The 27780-nt window shown below is 39.1% G+C and overlaps 1 protein-coding gene across 3 annotated transcripts in view; it reads right to left on the bottom strand.

Moving 5' to 3' along the window:
• The window catches only part of FRMPD4 (FERM and PDZ domain containing 4), a 294130-nt gene that overhangs the window by 25887 nt on the left and 240463 nt on the right, over window positions 1–27780 (bottom strand). For all 3 annotated transcript variants that reach the window (XM_071748140.1, XM_071748122.1, XM_071748132.1), the window contains exon 5: window positions 4844–4889. In XM_071748140.1, the coding sequence (XP_071604241.1) occupies window positions 4844–4889 (46 nt within the window). The remainder of the gene's footprint in view (window positions 1–4843; window positions 4890–27780) is intronic.

The raw sequence follows: 27780 nt of genomic DNA, 5'->3' as shown, positions 1-27780 counted from the left end.
AGCATGCAGACATTGCAGTTTACCTCTTGACTATATGGGCCTGTGCTATTGATCTCTCTTTCTTAAATGTGGAAGTCATCCATAAAATCCCCTCCACTGGCCTTTTGGGATTCTGCCTCTCCAAAGTACAGTCCTTTACATTCATGGATTACTTCTTCACATTCATGATACATTCATGATTCACTCATACAGTACTGAGAAATACAGCACAGAGAAATACAAACTTTCAAAAATTCAACTATGCTGCACTGCTTTCAGTCCTACAGCTCTGCGAGGATGAGGACCTTTAGGAACGAAAGAAACCTTCACACCACAAAAACCCAGGTTAAAAAGAATAAATGAAGGATTATATGAGTTATATTGAAACTGAGATTGGAGCAAGGCCTAATGAAGAGGGAAAATAGACCTAATGGCAACTGAAATGGGGCAGGGGGAAGAACTACAAGGAGAAAATAGCAGACAAGGTGAAGGGTACAGGGCCTCTTTTCTACTTTGCTGGCTGAATTTTCTTACAGATGTCACTGCTGAGAAGATTGCATGTTTTGTAGAACTACACTCCAGAAAAAATCCATATACCCTAAGAAGAGACTTCAAGAAAGAAAGGTCAGGAGCAGCAGTGCCCACTGGGACTTGCGCCACAAATAGATGGAAGAAAGAAGGATGCACAGCACTGATCTGAGAGGAGGCTGCTTCAAAACAGCAAAGAGTGGTTGGACAGTGGCCATGGACCAGCCAGCATTTTCAGGAGGCAATGCACTGATGGCAAGCTTGTCATTAACCACACTATGACCCCCTCCTCTGTAGGATTAAAGGCATGCATGGAACTGACCATACCTAGAAGATGACGTGGAAGTTATGCAGTGGAGAAAGGTTCTCAGGATGGCTGGAGAAAATATACATATTCAAAGGAAAAAGTCCATCATTTCTACACCAACTTCACAACCCCAACCAGTCAAAAATCATCTTGTTGAAAATGTTCACGTCTGACTTCCAAATGATTTCTAGTATTGGTAGTCTTTTTTCATTTTAGATTTTAAAGTCTTTTTGACAAACCTGCTTCTTTTTTATATATTTCTTTACAAGCACAAGTCTAGATATGGTAGATGCTTCTATCACACGACTCCAGAAGGCAAAGCAGCATGAAAAATACCATGAGAGTCTCAGTAAGATTGTTCCCACAATCAGTACAATCCATAAATAAGAGTTATTTATTATAGGTTTTCTGCAAATGGTGGGTCTCAGACATCTAACTGTGTTATAACAAGAAGCATCTCTTTCAAAATAGAAAAAGATCTTATCCTTTTCCTGTTGCAGAACTTATACACATCTAAATTGCCATAGATCTCAGTTGGGCCTGGACTCCATCCCAGGAGCTTAAGAGATTAATCACGAAAGCATCCTATCAAATGATCTCTCCACATAAAATCTGGACAGATATTAAAACAGGCAAGTTATTTGATTTGAGTAATGCTTAAAACTTAATAAGGCAAACAGAATGATAGTCCATTTACAGAATAAAATGGTCAGAAATCATAATCAAATGCCATACTTCCAGAAACCAAAAATTTGAACAGTTTCAACTGCTTCAGCCCTTCAGTAACCTCCTTCGGAGCAGTGGTGATGTGAATGTAGCAGAGATTTCAGGATCAAAACAGATAGCTTAATGTTTTGGTTTGGTCATAATTAAAATGAAATTTTAACGAGTTTAAGCATTAAACAAAATTGAATGCAGTTAAGTAAAAATTATCCACAAAAGCTTTCAGAACTACTAAGGGAACTAGAGAGTACTAAAAATCTATATTACATCAATTTTCACCTGCAGTCATAAAGGACTTGAAAGCATGAAAACAAAACACACTCTAAATAGTGCAAATAAAAACAATTGAGAAACAGCACTCTTGTAATCCATCTTGGCAGATACGTTTCATGCAATGATAGAAAGAAAAAGGTTCACCATCAAGAAGAAAGATCAATGAAATGCTTGTAAAGATGTATTTCTGCCAAGAATGGGGAAGAAGTTCAGTCTTTATTTAAAAACTCTTACTTTTCCTTTGTCTGGTTTCTACTTCATCTTTCCAGTTTTATTGGCAAAATAATAAAAGGAAAAACGGAGGAGGCAAAATTAAAGAAAAGAGGAAAACACACGTGCATCATAACTTTTGAAGATATAAATATGGTTTCCAAACTGTAGGACAAAATATATTCTCCAGGGGATGCCCTGCCCTGAAGAGCAGACACAGCAGGAGTGAAGCAACACCCAGGATGGCAGAGCTTAGAGGGATGTCACCTAACAGGCTGAGGCACTACTGACCATAATGTTATGGCAGGATGAGGGTCAGCATGGGTTAGATGTTTAAGGTGACTCAAGCATCCTCAGGAGACTTCACTGGCCACAGTTTACATAAACTGAGGGATCCTGCCTGCTCTGCTTTAGGGCTCAAATTTAGCTGAAGCATCCCACCTGCTCCCCATCCCTACACACACCTTTATATCTAGTGCAGGAAAACTTGGGCTTGAAAGTGACAAGGGAAGGATGCTACGAATCAACAAGACCCTGGTATGGACAGGTAGGGGCACAAACCAGAGATCTGCAGGGTGCAGCAGTCCTGCAGCTGAGGCTCTCCTAACTCAGTTCATGCCACTGAAGCATCCTGAGTTTGGGATAAAAATGGGTCAATTCAAGCATTATAGCATCAATATGCAGACATCAATTGCATCTTTGGGTTGCTTTATGGGAATTCTTGGGGAGACAAACTTCATGCCTCCATGAGATAAAATGCCCATCACCCTCAAAAACACGTGTACTTTGCCTGCTGAGTTATGACAGACATGCCAGAGTGGGGCAACACAAATACATGTAAAAGGTGGGCACATCAGCTTAAATGGCTGGCAGGACAGCAAAATGATTCAGAGCCATTCCTAGCTCAGTGACATCTAGCAGCAGATCAGTTATTGATTAGCTTTTGGTCCTACATAATAAAAGGAGCATCTTCTGCCTTGTCAGATATCAAACCTTGGATCCAAAGACCTAGGAAGACAGCAGGTCTTGAATTTCCTTCTTCTCCAGGTCACAGGCTTGAGGAGGACCATTCCTATACTGTAAGACCATTCCTGAACATGGAGCTCACAGGCTATTTGGGTTTTGGCTTCCCTTACATTCAGTATATACAGGCTTGCTCTCATACCAGCAACACAGAGATAACAGCCCACAGCACCTCACAGTCCTGCAGTACTACACTTTTATACTGTCCATTTTTAAGGGGTACACAAACCCCCACTATAGCACACATTCGTTCTTCACCTGACATTTAAAGAAAAGGATGAAACCTGTTAATAGATAAAATAAGTCAATCTGTATAAAAAAAAGGCAAGTGGGTGAGGATTTTTTTCCTCACATATTTAATATATTCACTGTGATCAAAACCACTGGCTGTAATCCAGCAAGCTTTTAAGGTGGTGAAGTTTCTTCATTTATTCAGACCATGCCTGCATTTTCATTTAAGGTGGCTGATGTAAACCAGATCCCTGCTCGTCTTCCTGCCAGTGCTCCTACTACAACACCACAGCCCCTGCCTGGTTTTGCTGTGGAATGCATGCTTTCCCCCCATGATTTAGATGATGTGCAGAGTGGCTTCTAAAGAAGGCTACTGGACCAGAACAACCACATAGCCACTTCTAAGCTAGCTGGAAAGGCTAAGGAGTAGTGCATAGACACTCATCACTGATCAAGTTGCATTTGCAAGATGTGCGTTTTGGCACCTTAATCAGATAAAATGCTTTTCACATCTTTGTTTTAAATCCTTCTCATCTCATCTTATCTCATCTTGGGTGCAAAGGATACAATTATCCCTTGGTAATCAAAACTGTTGTGCAACATGCTAGGCAACAGGGAGCTGAATGGACCTGCTGAATCTGAAATCACTCCTGATCCATGCTTCTGCAGCCTCAGGGTTTGTACAGCTCTGTGTGGATGTTTGGGAAGAGAGATGTGCTTTGGCCTCTGGCTTGGCTCCTTTCCTCTTTCATGTGAGATGGGTTTGAATTGACAGGCCATGAACCCACTCCCACACAGCATGAGAGGAGTGCAAAGGCACGTTGCATCAGCCAGCTCCAAGGTGCGATGCAGTTTCTAATTATATGAAGTTTCTAAATATTTAGAACATTAGGAAGAAATTCTTTATTTTGAGGGTGGTGAGACACTGGTTGCCCAGAGAAGTTGTGGATGCTCCCTCCGTGGAAGTGTTCAAGGCCAGGCTGGGCCACAGGGGCTTTGTGCAAGGTGGTTAAGTGAAAGGTGTCTCTGCCCATGCAGGGGGAGTTGGAACTAGATGATCTCCAAAGTCCCTTCCATCACAAACCATTCTGTGATTCCATGATTCTATGACTCTCTCAGTGTCTTTAAGCCAGCCTCGTGCCATTGCCTTTCTGCCTGTTCTCTTCCCCTCACCTTCACATGCCCTGAGCTGGAGATGCACACAGAGCCCTCCCTTGCACAAGGCACAGCTGGTTTGATATGGCAGCATAACTCTGTGGGACTCAGGCAGAACTGAGAAAAACCCAGGAGCTGCAACAGACCAGAGACTGAAACAGAAGTCAGCATCCTGCTCTACTTAGCTTCTGGGTGTGAGTTTAAATATACTGTTAAAAGACAACTTGCTGATGCAGTCTCTGAGTGCAAGATGCAGTATTGCAGTCTTGAACATCACCTTTAAGAGGCACAGCCCTTATCTCATTTATTTCTTTTCATTGCACAGATATGGTAGAGGCACAGACAGAATTTAGGCAGAAAAAAAAGCTGCAATGTTGCTAGGAAACTAATTCAGAAAACACTGACAATACTTACAGGGTAAGGTTGAACAACAGTAAGGAGGATTGATTCTTTGCAGCTTCTATGAAGAGAAAAGAAAAGTAAAATCAAGAAAAGTTTCATACTTTTATTCGCTAGAGATAAAAAAAATGTCTTTTAATGGAGAAAATGGTAGTAATCTGGCAAAATGTCTATTGCAGTCACACAGCAGAGAATTACAGAGATTACTACTATGCCAAAATAACAATGGATATTTAAAAACATCTTTTTCCTGATCTAAGAAACTGAATTGACTTACCTTTACAGTCTATACTACTTAATATTTGCTTCGTCAGAGACCTGCATGCTGCAATAATGGTTTTCTCCAGCAAGAATGAGGTAATATTTGATTAATCCTAACAGTTCAGGATCTGCAGACTATGACTTTCCTTCACCTACCTTAAAAAGGCAAGCCACTTTTTATGCCATATAGCTCTTACACACTTAATGCCAAATTTATCTGAAGACAGCATGTTTTCAAAATAAAAATGAAGACCAAATTTAGCCCCCATTTCTTCTCTAGATCACCTTTTTAAATGGGTGGAAAAAGACTAATATTTGGTGAATATACCTGTTAGATTTTTTTTTCATTTTCAGAAGATAGTGCTAAAGAAAGGTTTTTTTTAAAAATTAAACAGCCTTTCTTTAGGATGAAAGTAGTGTAAATAACAAACATATAAGCTGCCCTAAAAAAACCCCAACTGATTTACAGGATAAAAAAAAAATATTATTAGGAATCATGACATGATTAAGTAAGTGGTCTAGAAAAATCACAAATGTATATTTTGACCACTGATAGGCAGTTGGGCAGGGGTGGATATATGGGGAAAAATAAGGGTAAAGTGGAAGAAGAAGGAAGAGAAGCCAGTCAGAGTCAAACCCTCTCGTATTACATTGCTGGTCAAATGGCTGCTGAGGGCAGAACAGGGCAGTTGCCATTCTGTTGAGATTGAGCTGATTTTCTGCTGGTTTTACTACTTTCAAAAACAACTGACTGTTAATTAATGTGATTTATTGCCTGGCTAACTAAAGTGCAAGTGATTCAGCATTGCTGATCTGTTTAGCAGAACTAGCTAGAATAAATCATACTGTATTGATCTTACATGGTGTCACATTATAGGCACCTATATATGCATATATCACACCACTGAGACACAACTTAAAAATGAAAAAGCAAAGATAATAGAGGAGAAAACTGGTCAGAAAACTGGTCAGGAAAGTCAGGCTGTACTTGCTGAAGCCAACACATCTCTGAAGGCCAACTGGGATAGCAAAATTCTACTTCTGTCAAAGCCACCAGTCACACAAGGGGCAAGGTCTGACCAAATATCCCCTAAAATTTTTTTTTTTTAAGCTGTAATTTTTACACCTCTTAGGACATATTTGTACCATTACACTAAAAGCATATAGGCAGACTTTTCAAAAGGAGGGATTATCTGCATTTGAAACAACAGAAATAAAACGTAGGGTAGAAAGTTAAAAAAAAATAAAATTAGGAGCTACGTGTGATGAAAATTAAATATGCTGTCACAAAACAGCATAATTTTATCCACTTTATATAAAATTATAACTACTTTGAGGAATTTCCCACAATTATTAAAATATTATTTATTCAATCATGAAACAGATTTTATTTACAGTTTAAGGTCTGTAGGCTACAGTTTTGGAAATCTCCACATGTTTACCTTGTATTCTACATTTATAACTTATAGCTAAAAAAAAAAAAAAAAAAAGGCAACCTACATTCTGGTTTGGCTAACAGTAGGATTCCCTGTACCTTTTTTTTCTCTTTTACCTACCACATTTTTTGGAATCTGAAAATGCTTTATAAGACATTTAATTTATTTTAAGAATCTCCATGTCAGATCTATGCTATCTGTAAAAATATGCTATCTGGATAAACTGCAGCCTTGGGATAACAATTCCATGCCTGATCAACCTCTAACTTACCTTCAACCCACTAGTTTATGTTTTTCATGCAAAATGAAATGATCAATATCCCTGCCTCCTGTGGTCCAGCTACCTTAGAGAGTTATCTTTAAAAAAGAATACCACCTTCTCCTGAAAATGTTTTTAAGCTCTTCATTATTATTAAGCCTGTCCAGGTGCCAGCCTTGGCAAGATTCATTCTAGATTAACAAGTGCTTTATTTAAATCAGAAGGTCATATTTTTTATTATGGGGCAGCATTTTAAGAATGTAACTAAAGTAAAATAAATACCTACATTAAAAAAGTATTTTATTTTACAGATATTTTATTACTTTTCATACTCACTTAACCATGACTTAATTATGACCCTTTTAAGCCTACATAGTCTTTTAGTGTCACTCAAGACAAAACACCTGCAACTCCATGCTTGGACAACAGCTGCAGCCTTGTTGGGTGCTTTCCCACCTGACGAACTAACACCAACACCATAATAAAATATCATCATACCACTTTAATTTCCTGACATTAGACTCTAAGAGTGAGAACAAAGCTAAAATCAGAAAACTACAGTGGGAATTTCAGTGATTCATTTCTCTTTCCTTCCCTGTGCCCCGTGTGGTGATTATATTTTTCGATTCTCCCTATTCCATACAGCTACTTCAGGCTGTAACAAGGGAAGAATACAGAGGGTTTGCAAATCAAATTACCATGCATTATAAAGGTTAAAGTTGTATTACTGAGTACCATGCATCTCAGACTATGTGGAGCAGTAAGATTCAGCTACAGTGCCACCCACTGACTTTATATCTGAACTTGCAGCTAGGAATCAGTCTCCTGCTTCCCTCTAGCTGGAAGAGAAGAAGGAATGTGAGAGCAGATGAGGGATGTGGAGGACACCCAGTATCAAAGCCACATGGAATAAGTGGCTCTGTTCTTTGTACACATCCTAGAGCAAATATGGCATATGAATAAAGGGAACATTATATATATTATTTGTACTCACTCGTAAGAGCTGAGAATGGGAATTATTGATTATGCTAATGTAAAACCTTTTAGCAATTTTGCATACTAGAGGAGCACTGGGCTTTTCTCCCAATAAAGATGAACAAATTAGAAATTGACATGTAAGAAACAACATCAATTACAGGGAATGGAATTTAAAAAAAATCTCTTAATCATAATTTATCTCTGTTTCACTCACACTGAACATTCTGAAATTCTTGCTTTGAAATGCTTTGTTCCTTGATATTTCAGGATCCTCTGTTTCACTTTGGGTTTCACTATTGATGAGAAAGGCCTGAATTTCACAGCTATGGAGTGTGATGCCATTATTTCCAGTATGCTTCATACTGCATTTTTGAAGTAAGGAAACGGAAATCAGTGGGTCAAAAACTAACTACAAAATGTAACAGGCTACCTCAAATGCCCTATTCAAAGAAAAGAAAAGTGGAACTCATCTTAAAGTTCTAGCATTGAGGCTAGAGAAAAATCATTCAGCATTTGAATGTCTTTCATTATTTAGAAGATGAAGGCAGTAATAACAGACAAAGAGTTTGCAAAGCCACTCTATTATAGTACATTTCAAATTACTCCAAAAGGATCGTTTTGATTTGAGCTGTATATGCAATTTTACATAAAACCTGTTCTACAGTAGTTATCTGCACCTAGGAAAGCTCCAAATTTCACTTCTGCAGATTTTTATAATGAACGACAGTTGCTGTGGAAAATAAGAGTTTTCCCCAGGTATCCTCCCAGATTTGTTTCCAGGAATCTTCTGGAGGGACCTCAGTGGGACAGAATAGACCCATCATATCCCAGTGTTGCCTCATCCTCTGGTGCTCTCAAAAAACCCCACACCGTGTGCCTCCAGGTCCTTCAATGATGCCAACCCACTGGAGTGGGCTAGGGGAACCTTGGCAAGCTACCAAAAATTCACCCATGAAACAAGGCAGGGAGAGAGGCTTTATGAAGAATATGCCTTAACCTGAGGCTATTTTTGTCACAGGAGAAGCAGCACTGGGCAAACATGAACACCCAAGCTAAAAGCCCATGCAGCCAAGCTCCTCTGCACCAGAGGACTTGGTCAGCAAGGGCCATGGCCTTTGGGGCTCTTGCCCCTCTGTTTCCAGAGATTACACTGCAGCACACAAACTACAGGCAATGTTTCCATGACTCAGGAGCTTCTGAGAAGTACAATAGATTAAACCAGGCTGGATGCCATGCTGCTTGTGGGAAGATCTCTTCTGATTACATCTATCCACAGATGAATGTTGTTTTAGAAGCAGGTGAAGAATGTGACCTCTCCAAGCCAGGGTGGGGGATACTTTGCAGACAGTTTTTAGGGGAATACAGAAAATTAGATTGTTCTCGAGAGGTTCCAAATATAACAACTGCACAAGAACTCTTTGAAATGTTTCAGTGGGATTCCAGTCTCTGCCTGTCCATTTGGCTGCACTGACCTCCAGAAAGTATCTCTGAAGATTCAGCTAGTGATGGATGTTCCTCCTTTCATGCTACACAGGCAAGGCTCATGCTATGAGCTATGAGCCACGCTATGAGCCATGCTATGCCTCAACTCTATCCCAAAAGACTGCTGGGAGTGTGGCAGGCAAGAAATGTAGTGATGGGCTCATGAAATAAGGAATGTTACCACAAAGGGGAGGTGTGGGGTCCCAGTTTGAAGAGGAAGGGTAACATTGTATGATATATAGATATAGAAGATAGGACATGGGGCCCAGGTCTCGCTTTAGGCACAGACACATGATGACCAATCTGAGATTAGTGGGAGCATCAGGTTAGCTGATGGTTTTTCCAGGGATGACAGGGCACAGGACACAAAGACCACGGCCTTCACGCCTTGTTTTTGGAGATAGGAAAGGCACATTGGAATCTCTGGTATCAGAAGGCAGAAGGATCACACTCATGTTTGGAGAGCTGGTGGCTGCTTCTGCCAGGTTAGTTGTATCACCTGTTCTAAGACTCACTGTCCCTATATTGAAATACTTTTGACATCCCAACAACTTCAACTTGTGAGCTCCTGAACACTAGAGTTTAACTTGAATAACCCTGCTGCTTTTAAGTTCTTAAAATTTAACTCTGCCATTAAATATGTGAGGACTTGCAGCAGTAGAAGCAATCTGCACAAAAATCTAGGAATTTTACAGGATCCTTTTTGAGTCTGAGCCCTAAAAAATGTGCAAGTAATGGATGCTTGAAATGACCACTGCCACATAAAGTATAAAAGATATAAGCATGGGATTATTACTGCACTGCAGGATCAAACAGCAGCAGAAACACAGCAGAGAGAAAAGATAGTCTCATATGAACATAAATAACTTCAATAATAGCATACAGAAAATTACTGTCAAAGCAAATTGTGTTTTATATAAATGTTCTTCTTTCTTTTAAAGGTCTGGCATGGTGTGAAAGTCAATCTTTAAAATTGTCACAGTCTGCAGCTGGCACTAATTGGAACCCTTGTTGGCAGCCTCCGTAAGGGGCCAAGAAGTGAGCGTGTCTGCAGGCTGAATTATGCTCGCTTCCTTCAACAGAAGTGGTCCCTTCAGATCAGGGCTGTGGCACACTAGAGGCCTTTCATGCAGGAGATGCCATTTCAGATTCCTCTGCAGTAAAGGCTTTGAGAATAAAAAAGCCTCCTGTTCTCTAAGGCTGTCCATCTGTCAAGCTTTCACATGTACCAAATTCACTCTGTTTTTCCCTTTGTAAGTACTGTGGCAAGGTGAGCCCTAGGAAGCTGTGCTTGAATTTCAGGAGACCTGTATTTACCTCTAGCAAAAATAATCCTCTTCATAAATACCCAAAGTTTTCCAGTTGCTTATATTTTCAATTTTAAGGCTTTGTAACTGAGTTACCAAATTGTTAGTCAAACAGTAAATACATGTGTGTGCTGTACAAGAGTGCCCTGGTAAGGCTGCTTGGGTTAACACTGCAGTTTTCTTCCAGACCGTGTCTTACCAGCTCCTTCTTACTACCCTGTCCTTCAATTAATTCTGGAATGCAACACTTCATATCAGCAATATTCAGAAGTACCAGTCCTTTACATGGACTGGACTGCCTTATTTAAGCAATCATTTTTCCACTTACACAGATCCATAACAGTGTTCCTCATTCCCTGAGGGAACTTGGGGTTAAATCTCAAGAGCGGAGGACATATTAGGTACTAACACTGGAGTTGTCTAGACCAAGGGAATCAGTATTTTCTTGGTTTTGGCCAGTCTAAAAACTGAGAGCCAGGTGGGCATGCAAGTATATCCAATGGGCTGAGACTTTCACCCAGTCTGGCTGTTAGCATGGTGCTGCCACATGGCCACAGCATAAATTACTTCATGCTGCATGAAGATGCCACACTGCCAAGGAGAAAAATTTAGCACTTACTCTCTTACTCTCCCTATTAATTAATTGCTCAGCTGTCCTCTTCTAATTAGACTTTCTGCACATTAGTTTTAAAGGATCAAAGACAGATAAAGTGGGATGATATTGGTCTCTCAGGTCACTCATCCAGGCCAATGTTTTAGTGCTAGTTTTCCCATCGTTAACTGCCAATGCCTCAGAAGCTCTGAGGAAAAGTTAATTCTCAAAGTCCAATGAACAAAGCACAATACAAACCAGCCCCACAGTGTCTATTGATGAGAAGTCTTTAGGAATGGTGCTATGGAGCTACCAAGCAATAAGTTTAAAGTAAAATGTTTACAAAACAGGGTGGTCTCACCATGGGAAGGGTAGTTCCATTCTCACAAAAATTTCTCATCTTTATTTGTCAGGCTACGTCGTTTCCATCAGACTGCAATGACTTTTAAATGGGATTTCTGTAGGCATTCTGAAGAGCACTCTCAGACAGGGTTTCTAAGTGAGCTGCATGCAATTCTATTTCCCCATTCTGCAGGTGCCCATGAGCAGAACCCAGTCAGCACACAACAGCTGCCCACGGCATGAACTACTCAGGTACCTCAAAGCCATGCAATTAACTCGGGTTCACTTATCTTTTGCACTAATATACTACTGAGGACTTCCAGGAAACTTGGACTGTACTGAAGCACTGAGGTTACAGAACAAAATGCCCATGCTGCTAAATTCTAAGCATCCGACAAAATCCAATCCAATGCTGCTATCAAAGGTCATGCTTTGAAACAGTGGAACAAAACAGTTCTCTGGTTCAGCTGCCAGAGACCTAATGATGATTATGAAATCTATTCTGATTGCTGTAATTTCTCAACCTCAGCCTTCAAAAAATTAGGCCATCATGACTTTTGTTTAAAAAATCAAATTTCAAAAATGCTACATGTAATCACAACATTATTCTGATTTTCTAAATTTTTTTGTATATCTAGATGTTCAAACTGTATTAAGAGTCCATTTTCCTGGGAGAGGGAAGGAAAAGAACTACAACACCAGGAGTGTTTTTCTATGCATGCCCCACATGTTCCTCTGCATTATATGAATTAGATTAAGAGAGGCTTTCTTGTCCTCTACTGAATTTTCAGCAGTTTTTTAGATATCTTGATGCAGTCACAGAGCCACTTGAACTTTTACTTTAATGGTGGAAACAGACAAAACAATGAAGTTTAAAGGACTGAAGAAAATTATGAGGTAACTTTCCAAATACTGAAAATTAGTATTAATCCATTCACTTTTGTCAGTGCAAAAGAGAGATTAACAATATAATTCAGCAAGGTAAAAGGATGTCTCACAGAACAAATATAACTCTAATATTCACATAAAGAATCCTTATTCAGTTCTGTTTTTTTTTTCTTTTTTTTCTTTCAAAAAAACACAAGGTAAACTTTCACTTGGGAAAGAAACTCCCTCTTATAAGGGTTTATTTTAATGTCTGCTTTTGCTGACACAACCTTAGAAAGTAACAATCATCTCTTTACTTAATTTTTTCTCTAGCCTTGCTGCAGCAGACCTCTCATTTCCCATGGAAAGTGAAGGCTTTGATTTAATCAATGCTAGGCTACTTCTCATTTTAAGTGGCAGAGCAGAATGCTTCAGATGAAAACACGGAAAAAAGAATGAAAGAGAAATAATAATTCTTTGAATAGTCACACAATATCAGCAAAAATCAGCAGCAAAAGATCAACAGCTGTGGTGGTGGTTTAACAACACAAATCAGGCTTTCTCTACTGAACTGATATATCTGTGGCCATGTTCAGTGCAGCTCTGGAGCAGTGTTTAAGCAGTTCCTATCAGTACCAGCACACTCAGAAACTTCAATAAAATAGATTTTATACAGGATCAGGCATTCCCTTTCCTTCAGCACATTCCATAAAGTTAGCACAGAAGTAAACAAAATCTTCATGAGAGGTCTAATGGCCAATTTGAAAGAAATGCAACTCAGTTGCCCAGGTTAAAACTGTACTAGTGACTGAGCAAGCAAGGTGAAACTCTGGTACCATAAATCACAAAACTAAAGTGGGGCTTGTGGTCACAATGACATGAAAGGGTGTGAAGGTAAGTGAGCTTTTTGGGATGGTCACAGCATCTTCTGGCTGTAGGCAAAGCAATGCTGATGTCTTCCAAAACACAACTCTGCCTCTAGCCAAGATCTTATTTGCCCACCAAGTCTTGCCAAAAGTTAGGCAGTTGATATACTGATATTAATATAATGCTCATATTGCTTCATTTGTGCTTCTACTCTCCCAACAGTCTCCCTCTACTCTGATTTTTGGAGCAGATTTACTGTATAAGCTGCTGCAGCATTTTGCACAGTGAGGTTTGGTCAGTCCACATAGCATAGTGGTTAAGAGGTCAATAACAAAAGTAATTCAACAAAATTAATTATCTAATGCCAAACACTTGGAATACTTTGCCATACATTATGGCAATGAATTAAAATAAACACTGGTATAAACTTGTTGTTCCTTGCTGAGAAACAAGGAAATCACATATTCTAAATTCACATTTCAAATTGAAAATTAGAAAGTAGTATAAAAGATAGCTGAAGATGCCAGAAAGCGTAGAGGGCCAATGCCTGTAGCAGTAAGACTGCAAGAGATCTATACAAGTTATATATTTAAAAAAGGAGGGAAAAATCACCAAAAATGAGAAAATCTTGAAGATATTATATGACATATTAAGCAAAGTCCTTTATGATCAGAGCTTCATTTTCATTTGTACCCAAGTACTAGAAAACATTACAGCTGCTATTCACAGTCTGTTTGGCACATTTGGCATCATTTTCACCTACAGGTTAGGCCATTGTGTATGTAGCAATGAAAGGTCAGGTGCTCACATACATCCTTCATTCCTGCAGCTATTAATTTTTTCTTTTCCTTATTGCTTTTCAAAAAGCAGAACATCAGATAAATTTTGCTGAGTAAATGTTAAATGCTTTAGGATCATATTGGTTTAGAGACTTATCTGAGTTTTTATTAATAACGTGTTACATTGACACAGGACTACTTTGTGTTCGAAGTCCATTACAGACTCCTCTACTCTTAGCTCTAAGTAACCCAGCCAAATAAAGAAAAAAAAATGAGGAGGATGATTCATTCAGAAATAAGACAATACTCTTGAATCCTGAAGAATATTGTACTTTTAAGCACTATATTTTATACCATTCTCAGTTCAATAGTATTTGTTTTATTATCTTTCCTTAAGAAAAACTAATTCATTCAGAGTAAATGATATTTTTCTTTCAGAGATTTGAACAGTATTGTTTTTGCTTTTAAGTCTGATCTACTTTTTTGGAACCAGACTATCTGATCCAACCTAAGAAGATCTCTATACTTGGATATGGAATACATTCCTATTATTATGGTTTAAATAAATAAAATAAATAAAGATTGACAGAAATAGTTTTAAGAAATAAATGTTCCAACAAAACAAGATTCATTCAGTTCCCCATTGAGATAAGTTTCAGTAGTCAGTGCCTTGATTAGATGATGGATACAGAGCTGCAGAGACTAATGCAGAATGATTTTTGTTTACTGAGTTTGGAATGGAAAATTGGTTGGTCAGATGCCAAAGACATATCCATGTGCCACTGAAGCACTGTAAGTGATGGCAAATGTGATCTTATAATGATTTGGATAGGCAGCCAAAAAAACCACTCTTCTTAAGCTACAATACACATAGCACAGTAATTCAGACAGTAGCAGCCCCAACATGTAAACTATTTGGCTGTATTTATATCCTCACACTTTATTGAAACCTATTTAAAATGTAGACTGATAAAAGGAGAAACTGAACCAGAATTGTGGCCAGCCAAGTAACCACTTACTCCTCTTAAACTGCATTAGTTATCAAAGTCCCACCACAGATATATAACATATATTCAAAATGTTTAAAATTCAAAACTCCTTTCCTTTTCAAAGGATGTATTTCTCTATTTCGCTAAAATCAGTAAGATATGACTGAAAATCTATTCTATTTAAGGCTCTGTTCAATCTTTCAAAATCACATTGCTAATTTTCATTTAATACATCTAGGGGTTGGAAGGGACCTCGAAAGATCATCTAAATCATCTAAATATTTATCATCTAAATATTTATGCTGGCTAACTTAATAATGTATTTATGCTTTCACACCCTTTAATTTTTTTTACCCTTTTTTATCACCAGCACTAGATAATTTATTTTACATTTTCCTTGTTTGGGACAAGGAAACACTAATAATAAAGTGTCACTGATAAGTTATAAAGCAATTGTACATGATACATAAATGTGGACTTTAAGATAAAACTTAAATTACATTTAATCAGAATTTCTTCCTTGATAAATGCAAAAATACTGAAAAATGGGGGGGGGGGGGGAGGAGGAAGAAATATTTGAGAAGGGAAGAAGAAAATCACCCAGCAGACACAAGCCAAGCATAAAATGCTAAATGGTTGCATTCTTCTGTTCATACAGAAAACAGATATAATTGCAGTGCAATTTGGATGCACCAATTTGAGCTTTAGTCTAGGTTTGATGGGTACAACAACAGTAAAAATATGATTCTGCTCTCTTTGATACCACTGATTCCCCCTTTCAGAAAATGCCCTCACTCACTGTCAGAGCCCAGCCAGTGCCTCCTGATCCAGACCAGGCAGATTAAAGTTCTCTCAGGGATATGATTGGCACACGTGCTGAGTTCAGGCCAGCCTCAGCCCCAGCCACGGATGCTGCAGCACTGCCACACTTTGTGCTGCAGCACAAAAACCCCCAAAACAAAGGAAACAAACAAAAAAAAACAACAACCCTGAAAATTAACCAATTTTATCACTGTCCTCTCCTGCTCTGATGAAGCTGTGGGTAATAGCCAGGACTGAAGAGAAGGACAGCAAAATGCTTCTCTGCTTTTTAGGAAAAGGGAGAGGGGGAGGAGAGAAGTCGTTTTGGGGGGAAGCGAATATGTAACTCACCATAAAGCTGCAGTCAGAAGGTGGTAGGAGGGAAGATGGATAGTGGCACAGGGAAAAAAGAAGAAAGCCCTGACTTCATACAACTTGCTAACTATTTCATAGGTGTTTTCTAAATCATTTACCCAGTACACTTGTATTTTTTCAGCTGGATGCACACCCTGTGTGGCTGGCCAGGGTGCTTCTGTTTCCTTGGAGATGGCTGAGCCCCCTGCAGACGGCCCGGTCCTCCTGGCCCTGCACAGTGGGGATGGAGGTGCTGGGCAGGGAGCACACACCGTGGCCTGGCACAGAGTCCACCCTGGGGAGGTCACAGCCTCTGCTCCGTCACACCACTCCTTTGTATGGAGCAATTATTTGACATAAAACCCTCGAGCAGGCAAAGCTGTGCCCTGCGCAGGCGCTCTCTGAAGAGGAGCCATGGTGCTGCCGGGGTGAAGGCAACACCCCCGCTGAGGCCTTTGGCTGTAGCTCTGAATGGACCCATCAGTAACCATCTCCTCGGGGTGGAAGGCAGCACTGCCACCCCGGGCTGCGCTCACTGGGAGGGACCCTCACCCTCACCCAGAGGGTCTCTGGGATGGAGGCACAGAGGTGCTGCCCCATGAACTGCAAATGGGCCGAGGTGCCAGAGTGCAGCTGTGAGGCTCGGTCCAGCCAGCACAGCCAAACACCCCTGGCACCCATCCTCATAGCACCTCAGTGGGGACATTCACCTTGAGGTGTCTAATGGCATCAGGTACCACAGCTCTGAGCACTTCTCTAGACACTTCTTGTAAATAGAGGGGCAGCTGCAAATACTTTCTGCCATCTTTAGAATGGCTACAGGTGAGTAGCTTGGGCTGAAGGCCCAGCTTTCAAACAGCTGGAGTTCATAGAGGTGAATTTTCAGTCGGGCATGGGAAGAGTTTCATCATAGAAAAACAACCTCAGCCTGACCAACGCATGAACAGAACAGGAGGATGTTCTGTGGGCTGCATGCTGGGTTTTAGGCACCTGAGCTCCAAAGAGTGGCTTAGGACACTCCAGGGCTGGCTTTTGTAGTCTCAGCCAACTCAAGTATGCTGCATAAAAAATTTCTTCCACATAAGCAAACAGAACAACTTCAATGAGTCCAAAAAGTATGCGACATCAAGGTTTCCCTTCGACCAAATAACTTCAAGACAGAACCGTTGGGGTCTGCAGCTTTCATCTCTTGGGGGAACATCTCATTCTTCTCTTGAACAGCTTATACTTCTGCTCCATCATTAGTATTTTGAGGACTTTCATTTAAAGCTATTCAATGAAGTCACTAGGCACCACAGATATCTCTCACTTCAGCTGCAAAAGTGAGATAAGCATCAAAAAATTCTTCAGAAGTCTTATCTTCTTCATTTGTATACACTGACAATGATCTATCTCTGCAAGAATAAATTCCTTGTTCCAAGGACGTGTAATTAAAATTCAGTTCTCAAAGGAACCATAACAGAGGATTTAGTATGCAAAGGATACGTGTTCTTTAAAAGCTATATGTCAAACTGCAAGATTAAAAATAGACTTGTCAAAATTGAGTCTGACAGAAATCACAGTAACATCTCCTATGTTCCAATGGACATAATATTCTTCATTGTGTAGTCACATAGTAATTTTTCTGGACAACTTGGAGAGTTCTCTGGAGTCTAATTAGACTGTGAATGTGATTTTAAAAAAGCAAATTAAACCATTATTTTAAGATTACATTTATTGCTCATGCAAAGTGCTAAAATTATGAGTATTGGCTGTCAGTTTCTTTGCATCTACAGGTTAGCAGGCTTTTGCATATATGTGAGAATAGTTACAGTTCATGCATAATTTTTGCCCTTTAGGTCAAATCTGTCAGTGAAAAGTGAAGGACAGCAAGAACAAGATCTAAACAGACAGGTCACAGTACACTGAAAACACATTTTTAGCACCTGTAACCCTAACTAGATAACAAATTGGCCAGGTGCCTTTTGATAACTCTTCATGTCATGAGTGTCAAGAGATGAATAAAAAAATAAAGAGTTCAAAATTATTAATCTGTGATTCTACAGAAAAATGATACGACTATTAGAAGTCTTTTAAACCCTGAAAATCCTTTGTTAAAAATAATTTTCAAGATATATTTCATCATCTAACTCTGTCCTATCCTGACTTTTTGCATTCTATGCTAAAAGGTAATCTTGGGGTATGAGATCTTAGCCCACAAAGGATCAGCATCCACAAAATCATGTAAGGAAAAGCAGCAGGGGAGAGAAGTATCCTTACAGAATCAGATTCTCAAAGATAAACATTAAAAAGAAAAGTGGAGGAGGGAGATCAGAAAGCTTTGAGAGGATTTATTTTGTTTGCTTTCCTCCCTCTACCCTCTCCCCAGCCGCAGTTTCCCAAGAAACATTCAAAGTTCATAACTTCCCTGTGGTTCTTCTGAAGATCGAGTCCCCAGACGGGAAGTTTCAGGGAGGTCATAAATGAAGGGGATCTTTGCCCCTCAAAATCCATAAGGTCAGCTTTTGGACCACATGCTATTAGCATTTTTAAAGTCAATGAGAAACAATACACTCTGCTAACTGTTAGCTTCATCCTGTGAGACCAAATGTCTAACTTCTGCGGTGCTGTTCTGCATGCTGCTGTTGCCAATATCATTAACCTAATTTAAATTGATGTACTTCAGTGTTTTGCAAAATAATGTGGTGACTTTGTACTTCAATTGCAGTGCTGCTGCCTTGCTGTAAGTTGGGGCAGTGTTCCTGTCCTACCAGATGCCTGAAGAGCAACTGCCTCTGGGAAAAAAATCCCAGGCATCCCAAAGACAACTCATGTTTTGGTAAATTGCATCCACACTCGTTTGTTACACAAAGCCAGCCACTGGAGATACTTATGGATCCCTACAGCTACATAATACTGACTTTAGACCTCCCATTCCTTTTGTCCCCCTCTCTGGAAGATGAAAGAAGTGGCAGGCTCCCCTGCCTCCCCCCTAAAATCACTATTGAAGACTAAGATCAGAAAACACAGCTCTTCTCCAACATGCCATCTTTGTTTCCTCTGCCCTGGGCTGGGAAATATGGTAGGTCCTTTAGATGCCACCTGCCTCCAGTTTACCTACTAAGAAGTAATTTGGAAAATTATGCTGCTCTGTGAACAAGGGAGTCCTTCCCCTTTGCAGAATAAGGGTGAGAACCACACACACTGTCATTTGTATGCACTACAGAGGGGTAGGTGAAAGAGAAAACAGAACACAATGGTCTATGACTTCCACTTGAAGAATCCATATCACATGTATTCATAAAGGAGTTCTATGATTGCATGTACAGTCAATGAAGTGATAATAATGTTGTAGTCTATGGTAAATTTGACAGAAGTAAGGAAAAAAGGAACCTATAGGTTTCTGCTATGCTGGTTTTTAAAGCTAAAAAAAAAAAAAAAAAGACCAGAAGTTACTGAGAGTATTCAGTTAGAAAAATGAAAGAGAGGAAAAAAAAATGCTTATCTTTTTTTTCTAATTAAAAGGGTGGCAAAATAAATGTTCCCCAAGAGAGCATGTTCTGTAAACAAGTCATTGTGTGGTCTCTCTGGCCTTTTTTCTGAAACAACTGGAGCTGGTCCTATCAGATAAAAAATGCTGCAATAAATGGACTTCAGATCTGATTTGGTCTGGTGGTTCCCAAATTACTGTATTCCCCTTCCAAGTGATTAATTCATTTCATAAAAGCTTATGATAATGCTCACATGAGCGGTTACCCAGTACACACAGTACTGACATTTCTGGTTGACATTTGCTTCTCATCAAAGTTCTTCTGAAATTCAGCAATCACCACTGAAATATCTGTTACATGGAAAGTAACTGAAAGTCCTGAATCTAATCAACTTTCTCTGCACAAAATGTTTAGCTTAGCAAGGAGATGAGTTCACTGAAAAACACATTATCATACATGTTGTAAAAAAGGGTGTTATAAGATAACCTCCTATTTTGCTATAGTAACTTAAGTTCAATTTTAATAGATCAGAAGATGAAACAGAGAAACATTTCTGATTCATCCTGCTTTGTTTTTCCAGCTCTAGGACTGTACTGAGGACGAGAAAATTAAAACAAATAACTTAAGGAAAACAAAAACCAAAAGCATTAAAAATAATGAAATTTGATTAAAAAAACTTTTTCCATTATTATTATTATTACTGAAAAGAAGACAGTGATGATGCATATAAAAGCAGTTCTTACAATACATCAAGTAATTGGTTAAACTACATGTACCACTTGTGAGGCAGGGGATAAAGACAGACACAGCAGAGATGTGGCAAAGACAACTCTGCTGGGCATGGCTTCCCTTTACTCCCCCCATGAAACCTCATTTCATAGTAAAACAGCCTCAGGAAAAAGGAAGATGAACTGATTTTATATCAGAAACTTTATCTCAGTGAGATAAAACTCATGCATTAAATAATGGTGTATCAAAGTTCACCATGACTTAAAAGCCATGATGCGAGCTATGCAAAACCATGGATGTTCTAATTTTGGTTTTTCAGAGCTCATTACCTTCTGTGACTTCTGCAGTCAACTGGACTGGGCTCTTGCACTTAAAGAGGACTGGGATTTTCACCCATTGGCAGGAATACCACGGCTCATAACAAATTTACCTAATTTTTAATTTCAGCTGCCTGCAATTGTTCAGTAGGTACATAAAAACTATCCAGTTTTGTTTTGCTTTTCTCTTCTAGTTACAAAGCAAAGATGAAGGATGTTATTGCAAGTTACAGCCCCCTTCTTAGCTCCTCACACCCTCTGCACTCTGCCTGAGATGCTGATGTGAAATCAGTGCAAACAGAGGGTGATGCAGTGAAAACATAGTAGTAAAGCCAGCACATACACCATCCTACTGAGGCACAGAACAAACACAAAACATTTTTAAAGCTCTATAAGGCTTCATTTATTTACAACTATCTCATATTATCATTTGTACAGAGTAATAAAACTTAACACTTAACATTTAAACTACCACTTCAGTCCTCCAGTGTCTTGTGCCTCTATGGTTTTGTTTTGCAATATATGCATTACCCTAAAAATGCCTTCTGCCTACTCAAAATAACTAATTTTCACCCTGTGGTTTTTGAAACTCTTGGCAGTTCTAGAGAAGGGAGAGTGATGGGAAGGTGAAGGGAGTAATTAGGGAGAGTGTTGGGAAGGTACCTACAGTGGCTAGCATGGATACCCACCAGTAATGACATATCACAAAACCACTCCTTGACTTACCCTGGATCAAACAGAGAAATGTTTTCTTAAAATGTGCCCTTGACAGCACTATCTTAAACAAACTGTCAGGCTATAAGTAGAGCCAATACAAGTAATCCATGGAGAATACATAAACAGCCTGATCCAAATCCCCCTGAAATCCATCAAAAGATTTCCACCACATTTAGCAGGCTTTGGATCAGACCCATTTTACTGGAGGATGAACACTACTCCAGAGTTTCCAAGAAAACTAAGCACAAGTGTCAAAGCAACACCTTTCTTGTTGCTTTTCTCAGGTCTTGGTCAAATGCTTCCCTTAACAAAGCCTTGAAGAAGCACATGCTTCTTCCCAGAAAGCAAAAGAGCAGTATTTCTAGAAAGCATAAATTATAGCATTTATAGTTATGGACACATCATTTATAGGTTGAATATACAGAATATTTGTTATATCTAGAGCTGTCTCTAAACAAAAATTAAAATGGGCACTATTCTCTGTGCTTGCAAAAACAAATCCATCATCTGTCTCAGGTAAATAAAAATAATTATTTTATAAAGCTGTAGCAGTGTTTTATTTGCATTTGACTATTTCATGGGCAGGAGTTTTGACAGATCTGGCACTGGCAGTGTAGGGAGAAACAGCAAAATCGCTATCACTGCATCATGTTTAATTATTGTAAAATGCTGCATTTTGTTACTCTATTTGAAATTATAACAATATTGTTAAACAGCTATCATAACAAATGTGTTTTTGACCAAAGAGTCACTGATGTTTGTCTTTATAAATTAAGCTAGGTATAAAAATCCATGTCTCTAATAATATTACCTTCTTTGAAATAATAGAACAGTGCATTGGTGCTGCACTATGAGCAACAACTGGTATCCTAATGGGAAATTCATATTATTCTTCTTCACGCATCAGATATCTAAATGAATGGCCTTGAGAAGAGCTTGTTTTTCCTTTCATTATTAATGACATATATGCAAAAGCACTATAATTATTCTAAAGCATCAGCTGAAGGAAAAACTCTCATGGAGATATCGGTAATCTGTCATGAAGAGAGTACACTGAGGACAGCAGGAAATTAAAAATCCCAATATTTTTTGTTTGAGAAAATTTAACTGTTCAGAAGCATCTACCAAACACTTACAGAAGCACACTTTGGAGTAGTTCTTCAAAGTTTCCTATTTACTCGATAGACAATTTCTACGAAATACATGATGTATAATATATCAATGCATTTTTAAAACGTGCAGTAAAGTAGCTATTCAAAGTACCCACTCTATGCTGCCCTTTGGTAAAATGTCATCTCTCTAATCAAGACATTAGAAGTAATTAATCCCTACTGTAAGTAAACTATTGGGAAAATGAACACTAAGTCTTAGCTCAGTAAATCCTGTCAGATTAAGGCATTCATGCCATACTTCTCAACAACCAAATTACTATTTTTCCTACTGTTTCTGACACTAAGAGCTATAATCGCCAAAACAAGCACTGAGTGCAGACAAAAAACAATAGTAAAAGCTGAAGGAAACACTGTAAATTGTGCATGTTAAGCACAGCCTATCAGAAAAGTAACTGCTTATCATGCTGTGGTTCATTTCCACTCAAAAACTGGCTCCAGTGAAACAACACACACCTTGGAAAAAAAGGAAAAGAAAAAAAAAAAAATGAAGTCATGTCCTGCATAGCATTGCTACTTGGTGAGGCAGAAATGCAGGAGAACACATCCAGTTATGGGCAAGCCTCTGAAAGATACTCTGCATGGTAAGTGAAGGAAGATAGAAAATGTCAGAGGTGACAGTGAGCAAGAACCCAAGAAAGTTACTGCTGTAAGATAGGGCTATTTGCTTAGCTACCTTGCTGGAAAGATCACACCTTCCCAGTAAGTGCTGATAATCTCACAGGTACCAAGCATGGCTTTTTGAGCCTCTCATAGTCAGAATTCAACTATGAAGAGGAAATCATTGTTACTCCTATGCATTCAAAGGTCTAAAAACATACAATTTATATCTGACTTCTGACACAACTGAAGGTCCCCTGTTAATCATAGTTGACAGATGCTTTGTGAAGGCTTTATCTTCTCCTTGAGCTATAGCACATTTTTCCAAACAGATATAAGATTCTCATTTAAACACTTGAAATGATGGAGAATGACCACAGCACCCACTCTCCCATCTCTCTCGATGTTACTAGCTGCAGTTTCTTGGGGTTGGACTATCCTTTTCCACCAAGGTGAAGAGGTGTGTGCTATCCAAGTTCTTCCTTGTTCAGATGGTCACATGCAGATAAAGCCTTCTTGATAATGTAGCAATAACGTAGCTAGGCTGAACTTCATCCATCTCGCATAAAAGGGACAACTTCTGGCTCATTTTTGCTGCTTTTTCCAGACTTGTTTCACTTACCAGAACACTTCACTTCCAGGAACGGACAGTACTGAAGACCTTCTGCGGTTATATATAAAGTTTATATTGCCTCCTTACTCCCACTTGATATTCTTTTCCTTTTAATATCCATTTTATATTCATTCTTTTAGCTACAATGTACTGCTCTGAAAGGTCAGATTCAATGAATTATTTAATTCAATGGCAAGCTGAGGCACAAAATACTGTCTCTTAACAGCCTCTAGTATTTTCACCCGAGGCTGAACTTCAGTTCTCTGAACCAAGGGGATCAAGACAGCTCACAGCAACAGCTTTAGTTCACTTGCTCTAAGCAACAGGCACATCCACCCTGTGCTTCACCTTGGCCAGGTTTCTTCTGAACCGAAGCTTTTACTACCAGAGGCCATATTCAACACAGTGCACCGGGAAACAGCACCCACCTTGCAACACCAGTGCACGACTTTCAAAGCTCCTTTCCCTAAATTTCTGAGCTTTTAGAATTTGGCCAGCTATTGCCACATGACAGTGGTGGCATCAGATAGAGGAAGGAAGATCCAGTGTAAGGCACAATTTCCTACAAGACGGCAGGAACCACAGGATTTCTGTGAGGCTGCTTTACCAAATGCTATGAATCATTCACAGCTTGCAAGGAAGTCAGCCCACAAAGGCTGGACTATGAAGGACTGCCATCCCCCAGCCAAACTGCACAACAGATAGCAGGACTGCCTTTGAGGCAAGCACCACATTTATCAACCTTCATACCCTGTGTGGAAATTCTTGCCAAAATCTCCTCAATCCTGCCCATCACTCTCAGCACAGGGCTGGAAAGCATGGTCTTGCAGGTGCTGGGCTCCACCAGTGCTTTGGCCCAATACATGTTTCTGCCTGCTTGGGAGCTTGGCACTGCTCTTTCAGTGCACAGCATCTGAGCTGGAGAGATGAGAGGTCCTCTGTCAGAGGACCCTACCACAGTCCCTTTCAGCCGTGCCTCGGCTTCAAAACCCACCAGCAGAAGTCTTCTGATGGACACAGCCTCCCAGATTCTTCCCTGACAAACTCCTGGAAGTAAAAGAATGTCTGCTTTAATGTCACTCCAGTCTTCAAAAAGGGCAAGAAAGAAGATCCATGTAACTACAGACCAGTCAGGCTCATGTCCCTCCCTGCAAAGGTGATGGAGCAGCTTATTCTAGAGGCCACATCTTCCCACTTGAAAGAAAAAAACGTTATCAGGAGTAGCCAGCATGAATTTACTAAGGAGAAACCTTGCTTGAATAACCTGATATCCTTCTACTAAGGCATGACCAAATGGGTAGATGAAGGGAGAACTGTGGATGTCATATACCTTGACTTCAGTAAAGCTTTCAACATCGTCTCCCATAACACCCTCGTAACAAAACTCAAGAAATGTGGGACATACGATTGGACTGTGAGGTGGACTGATAAATGGCTCAACAATAGAGTTTAGCAGGTTGTGATCAGCAGCACAGAGTCAAATTGGAGCCTATGGCCAGTGGTGTTCCCCAGGGATGAGTACAGGGTCCAGTTTTGTTTAATATCTTAGTATCCTCAGAAGTATGTTTGCTCCATCTGGAACACTGTCATAAAATGCTGAAGTTCTTAGTTTGTCAGCTTTGCCTTGGTACTTCACAATCACCTCCAGCTATGTCCCCCCAAAACTACCTGGTGGATCCCAGGAGCTTCAGCTCTGCCTGTTGATGTCTGACTTACAAAAGCCTCACAACACACACAGCCTCTCTTGTGGGTGATGTAATCCCCAAAGGGATTAAATTAATTATTAGGTAACTTTAAAAAAATGTATGCATTGTATACATCTCTATAGGTAACCTGTATGTGCTACGAATGCTAATATTCTAAAAAAAGGCCACAAACGAACCATAAAACTAGTAATACTCATAAAATGGTAAGAGTTTAAAAAAAAACCCAATGTATACATAATTCTCTATTTTAACATGTATTTTAACAGAAATGAGATGTGAGTTTCTGATACTGCAAAGAACCACAATGACATGTCAGGATTGGCACTTTTTATCTATCACTGTTAGGTAGAGATATAGGAAATATTTCAAGTACATATTTTAAAACTGTTTTCCTTGTACATATAGTTATATATACCATACATGATGTCATGATAAGATTTTGGTTTTAATGGAGCTGCAGAACTTCAGGTTCTCATTTCTAAGTAATTCACACATCCAAAATCCATAATAATAGACCTCTATGTACCACATTGCTCTCTGTGTGTATGTTCTCTCTGTGAACATACATGCAACCCTATGCAAATGTATACATACAAATGCAGAAGACACACAATGTAAAAAATATGCTGCATAATTATGTTATTTGTCCCATAAACAGCTGTAAAACTTCCATTAAGAAACCCTATCCTCAATCTATATACCTCAGAGGAGAAATGATACAATCTCCTCTTTCTCCAACAACCAAAAAAAGGGGCTGCAAAACAGTGTGTTGAGGTTTTTTTCACTTCAATATGTCAGTATGTGGCATAGCTTTTCCCTTAAACCCACAGCACTTTGTATGAATTATTAATGAATTTGACAAGCCTGCTGGACACAGTAACATGACTGTAATTGGTGTAGAACACTAGGAAATTGTTTCATTATCTTTACTAACGCATTTGTTCTAATATTTAATTAAAGGCTTTGAACACAAACAAAAATTCAGATAAAATGCAGAACAAAAGGGTATTTCTGATCACAAAAGTAAAATTTCCTTGTAAAACTGAGCAGTAAGGAGAATGACTCAAGATAAAGAATCAAAAAGAAATTGGACTGCAAACTCAGTTAATGAAGTTTTAATTTTTTGCTGTCTTCCAAAACTGAGAGTTATTGCTATTATTCTTGATAAACTTTTAGGCAGATAATACTTTACTTTTGAGTCTCAGGCACACTGTAATGACACATAGAAATAATGAGCAGAAAGACAATGTATGGAACAGTGATCTGGGTACAATGATTAAACCTCGTGATTTCTACAGTTTTTTTGAAATACAGATGACGTCAAGGATTTTGAACTGCTATAGCAACCTATTTTCTTTGCTAAAAGAGCTGGGGTTTTTGTGTATTGCTTTCTGAGTAATAGACCTGCTGAAAAGCTGAAGTGATCATCATAAAATGGGAAAGTTCTGTGATAAAAGATGACAAGACCTTTGCCTTTCCTGGAGTCTTGTTTGATTCATAAGCTGAACAAATTTGGTTTTAACTAAACCTCCCATCAAGCTGAATTCCTTTATTTAACAGTATGGACTGGGGACTGCAGGGATTTTCCCTTGTTCAGTAAGTAAAATACATTAAGCTTTAATCTGCATGAGGAGGAATAAGAGCTAACAGAACAATTAGCATTTCAGCACATACTAGGTAAGAAATATGCCTTTGGGGCAGCAGAGGTTGATGCAATCTGGGTTTATCTCTGCAGTCTCTGTTTTAGTATTTGCAGTCTCTATTTGGTTATTTCTTACTTCTTGGTTTCTGACAACCAGTTTCTTAGTTTTTCAGATGAAGGCAAAGTAAGACTAAAACCAACATCCTTTCGAAGTCACTTAATGTGAGATACACAGAATTAGGTTTTTTTCCCCATTACTGTTGCTGCTTCCAGGAGGTCTGTGAAGACTTGAGTGTTTCAAGTCAAGCAAAAAGTCAAACAGAAAATGGTCTTTGTGAAAAAGCCTAAAAAAAAGTTGAAGTGGAAGCTCAATGCTTCTTTTACACAGTTTTTCCTGAGTTGCTTGCTATAAGTTAAAAATTATCAATTTTCACATGAGAAATAAAGGAAAAGCTGACTAATAAATCCCACAAAAATCTACTATATTAAAGAGCCTTTTGAGGCTTTTGGGTTTTTATTAAAGGTGACTTTATTTTCAGTCATTTTTATTTTCTACAAGTTTTGTTTCAGGTCCTTTGTCTAATGAGAAACGAGTTTTGTCTTTTGACTTTCAACTGTGACCAAGAGTGGCAATATTTAACTGATGAATCTCACTTTGAGGACTAATGAGTCAGA

This window comes from Heliangelus exortis, chromosome 1, assembly GCF_036169615.1.
Source record: "Heliangelus exortis chromosome 1, bHelExo1.hap1, whole genome shotgun sequence".
In the NCBI taxonomy this organism is placed as follows: domain Eukaryota; kingdom Metazoa; phylum Chordata; class Aves; order Apodiformes; family Trochilidae; genus Heliangelus; species Heliangelus exortis.
The sequence above is the reverse complement of the archived record's forward strand: the minus strand, read 5'-3'. Positions and strand labels throughout refer to the sequence as shown.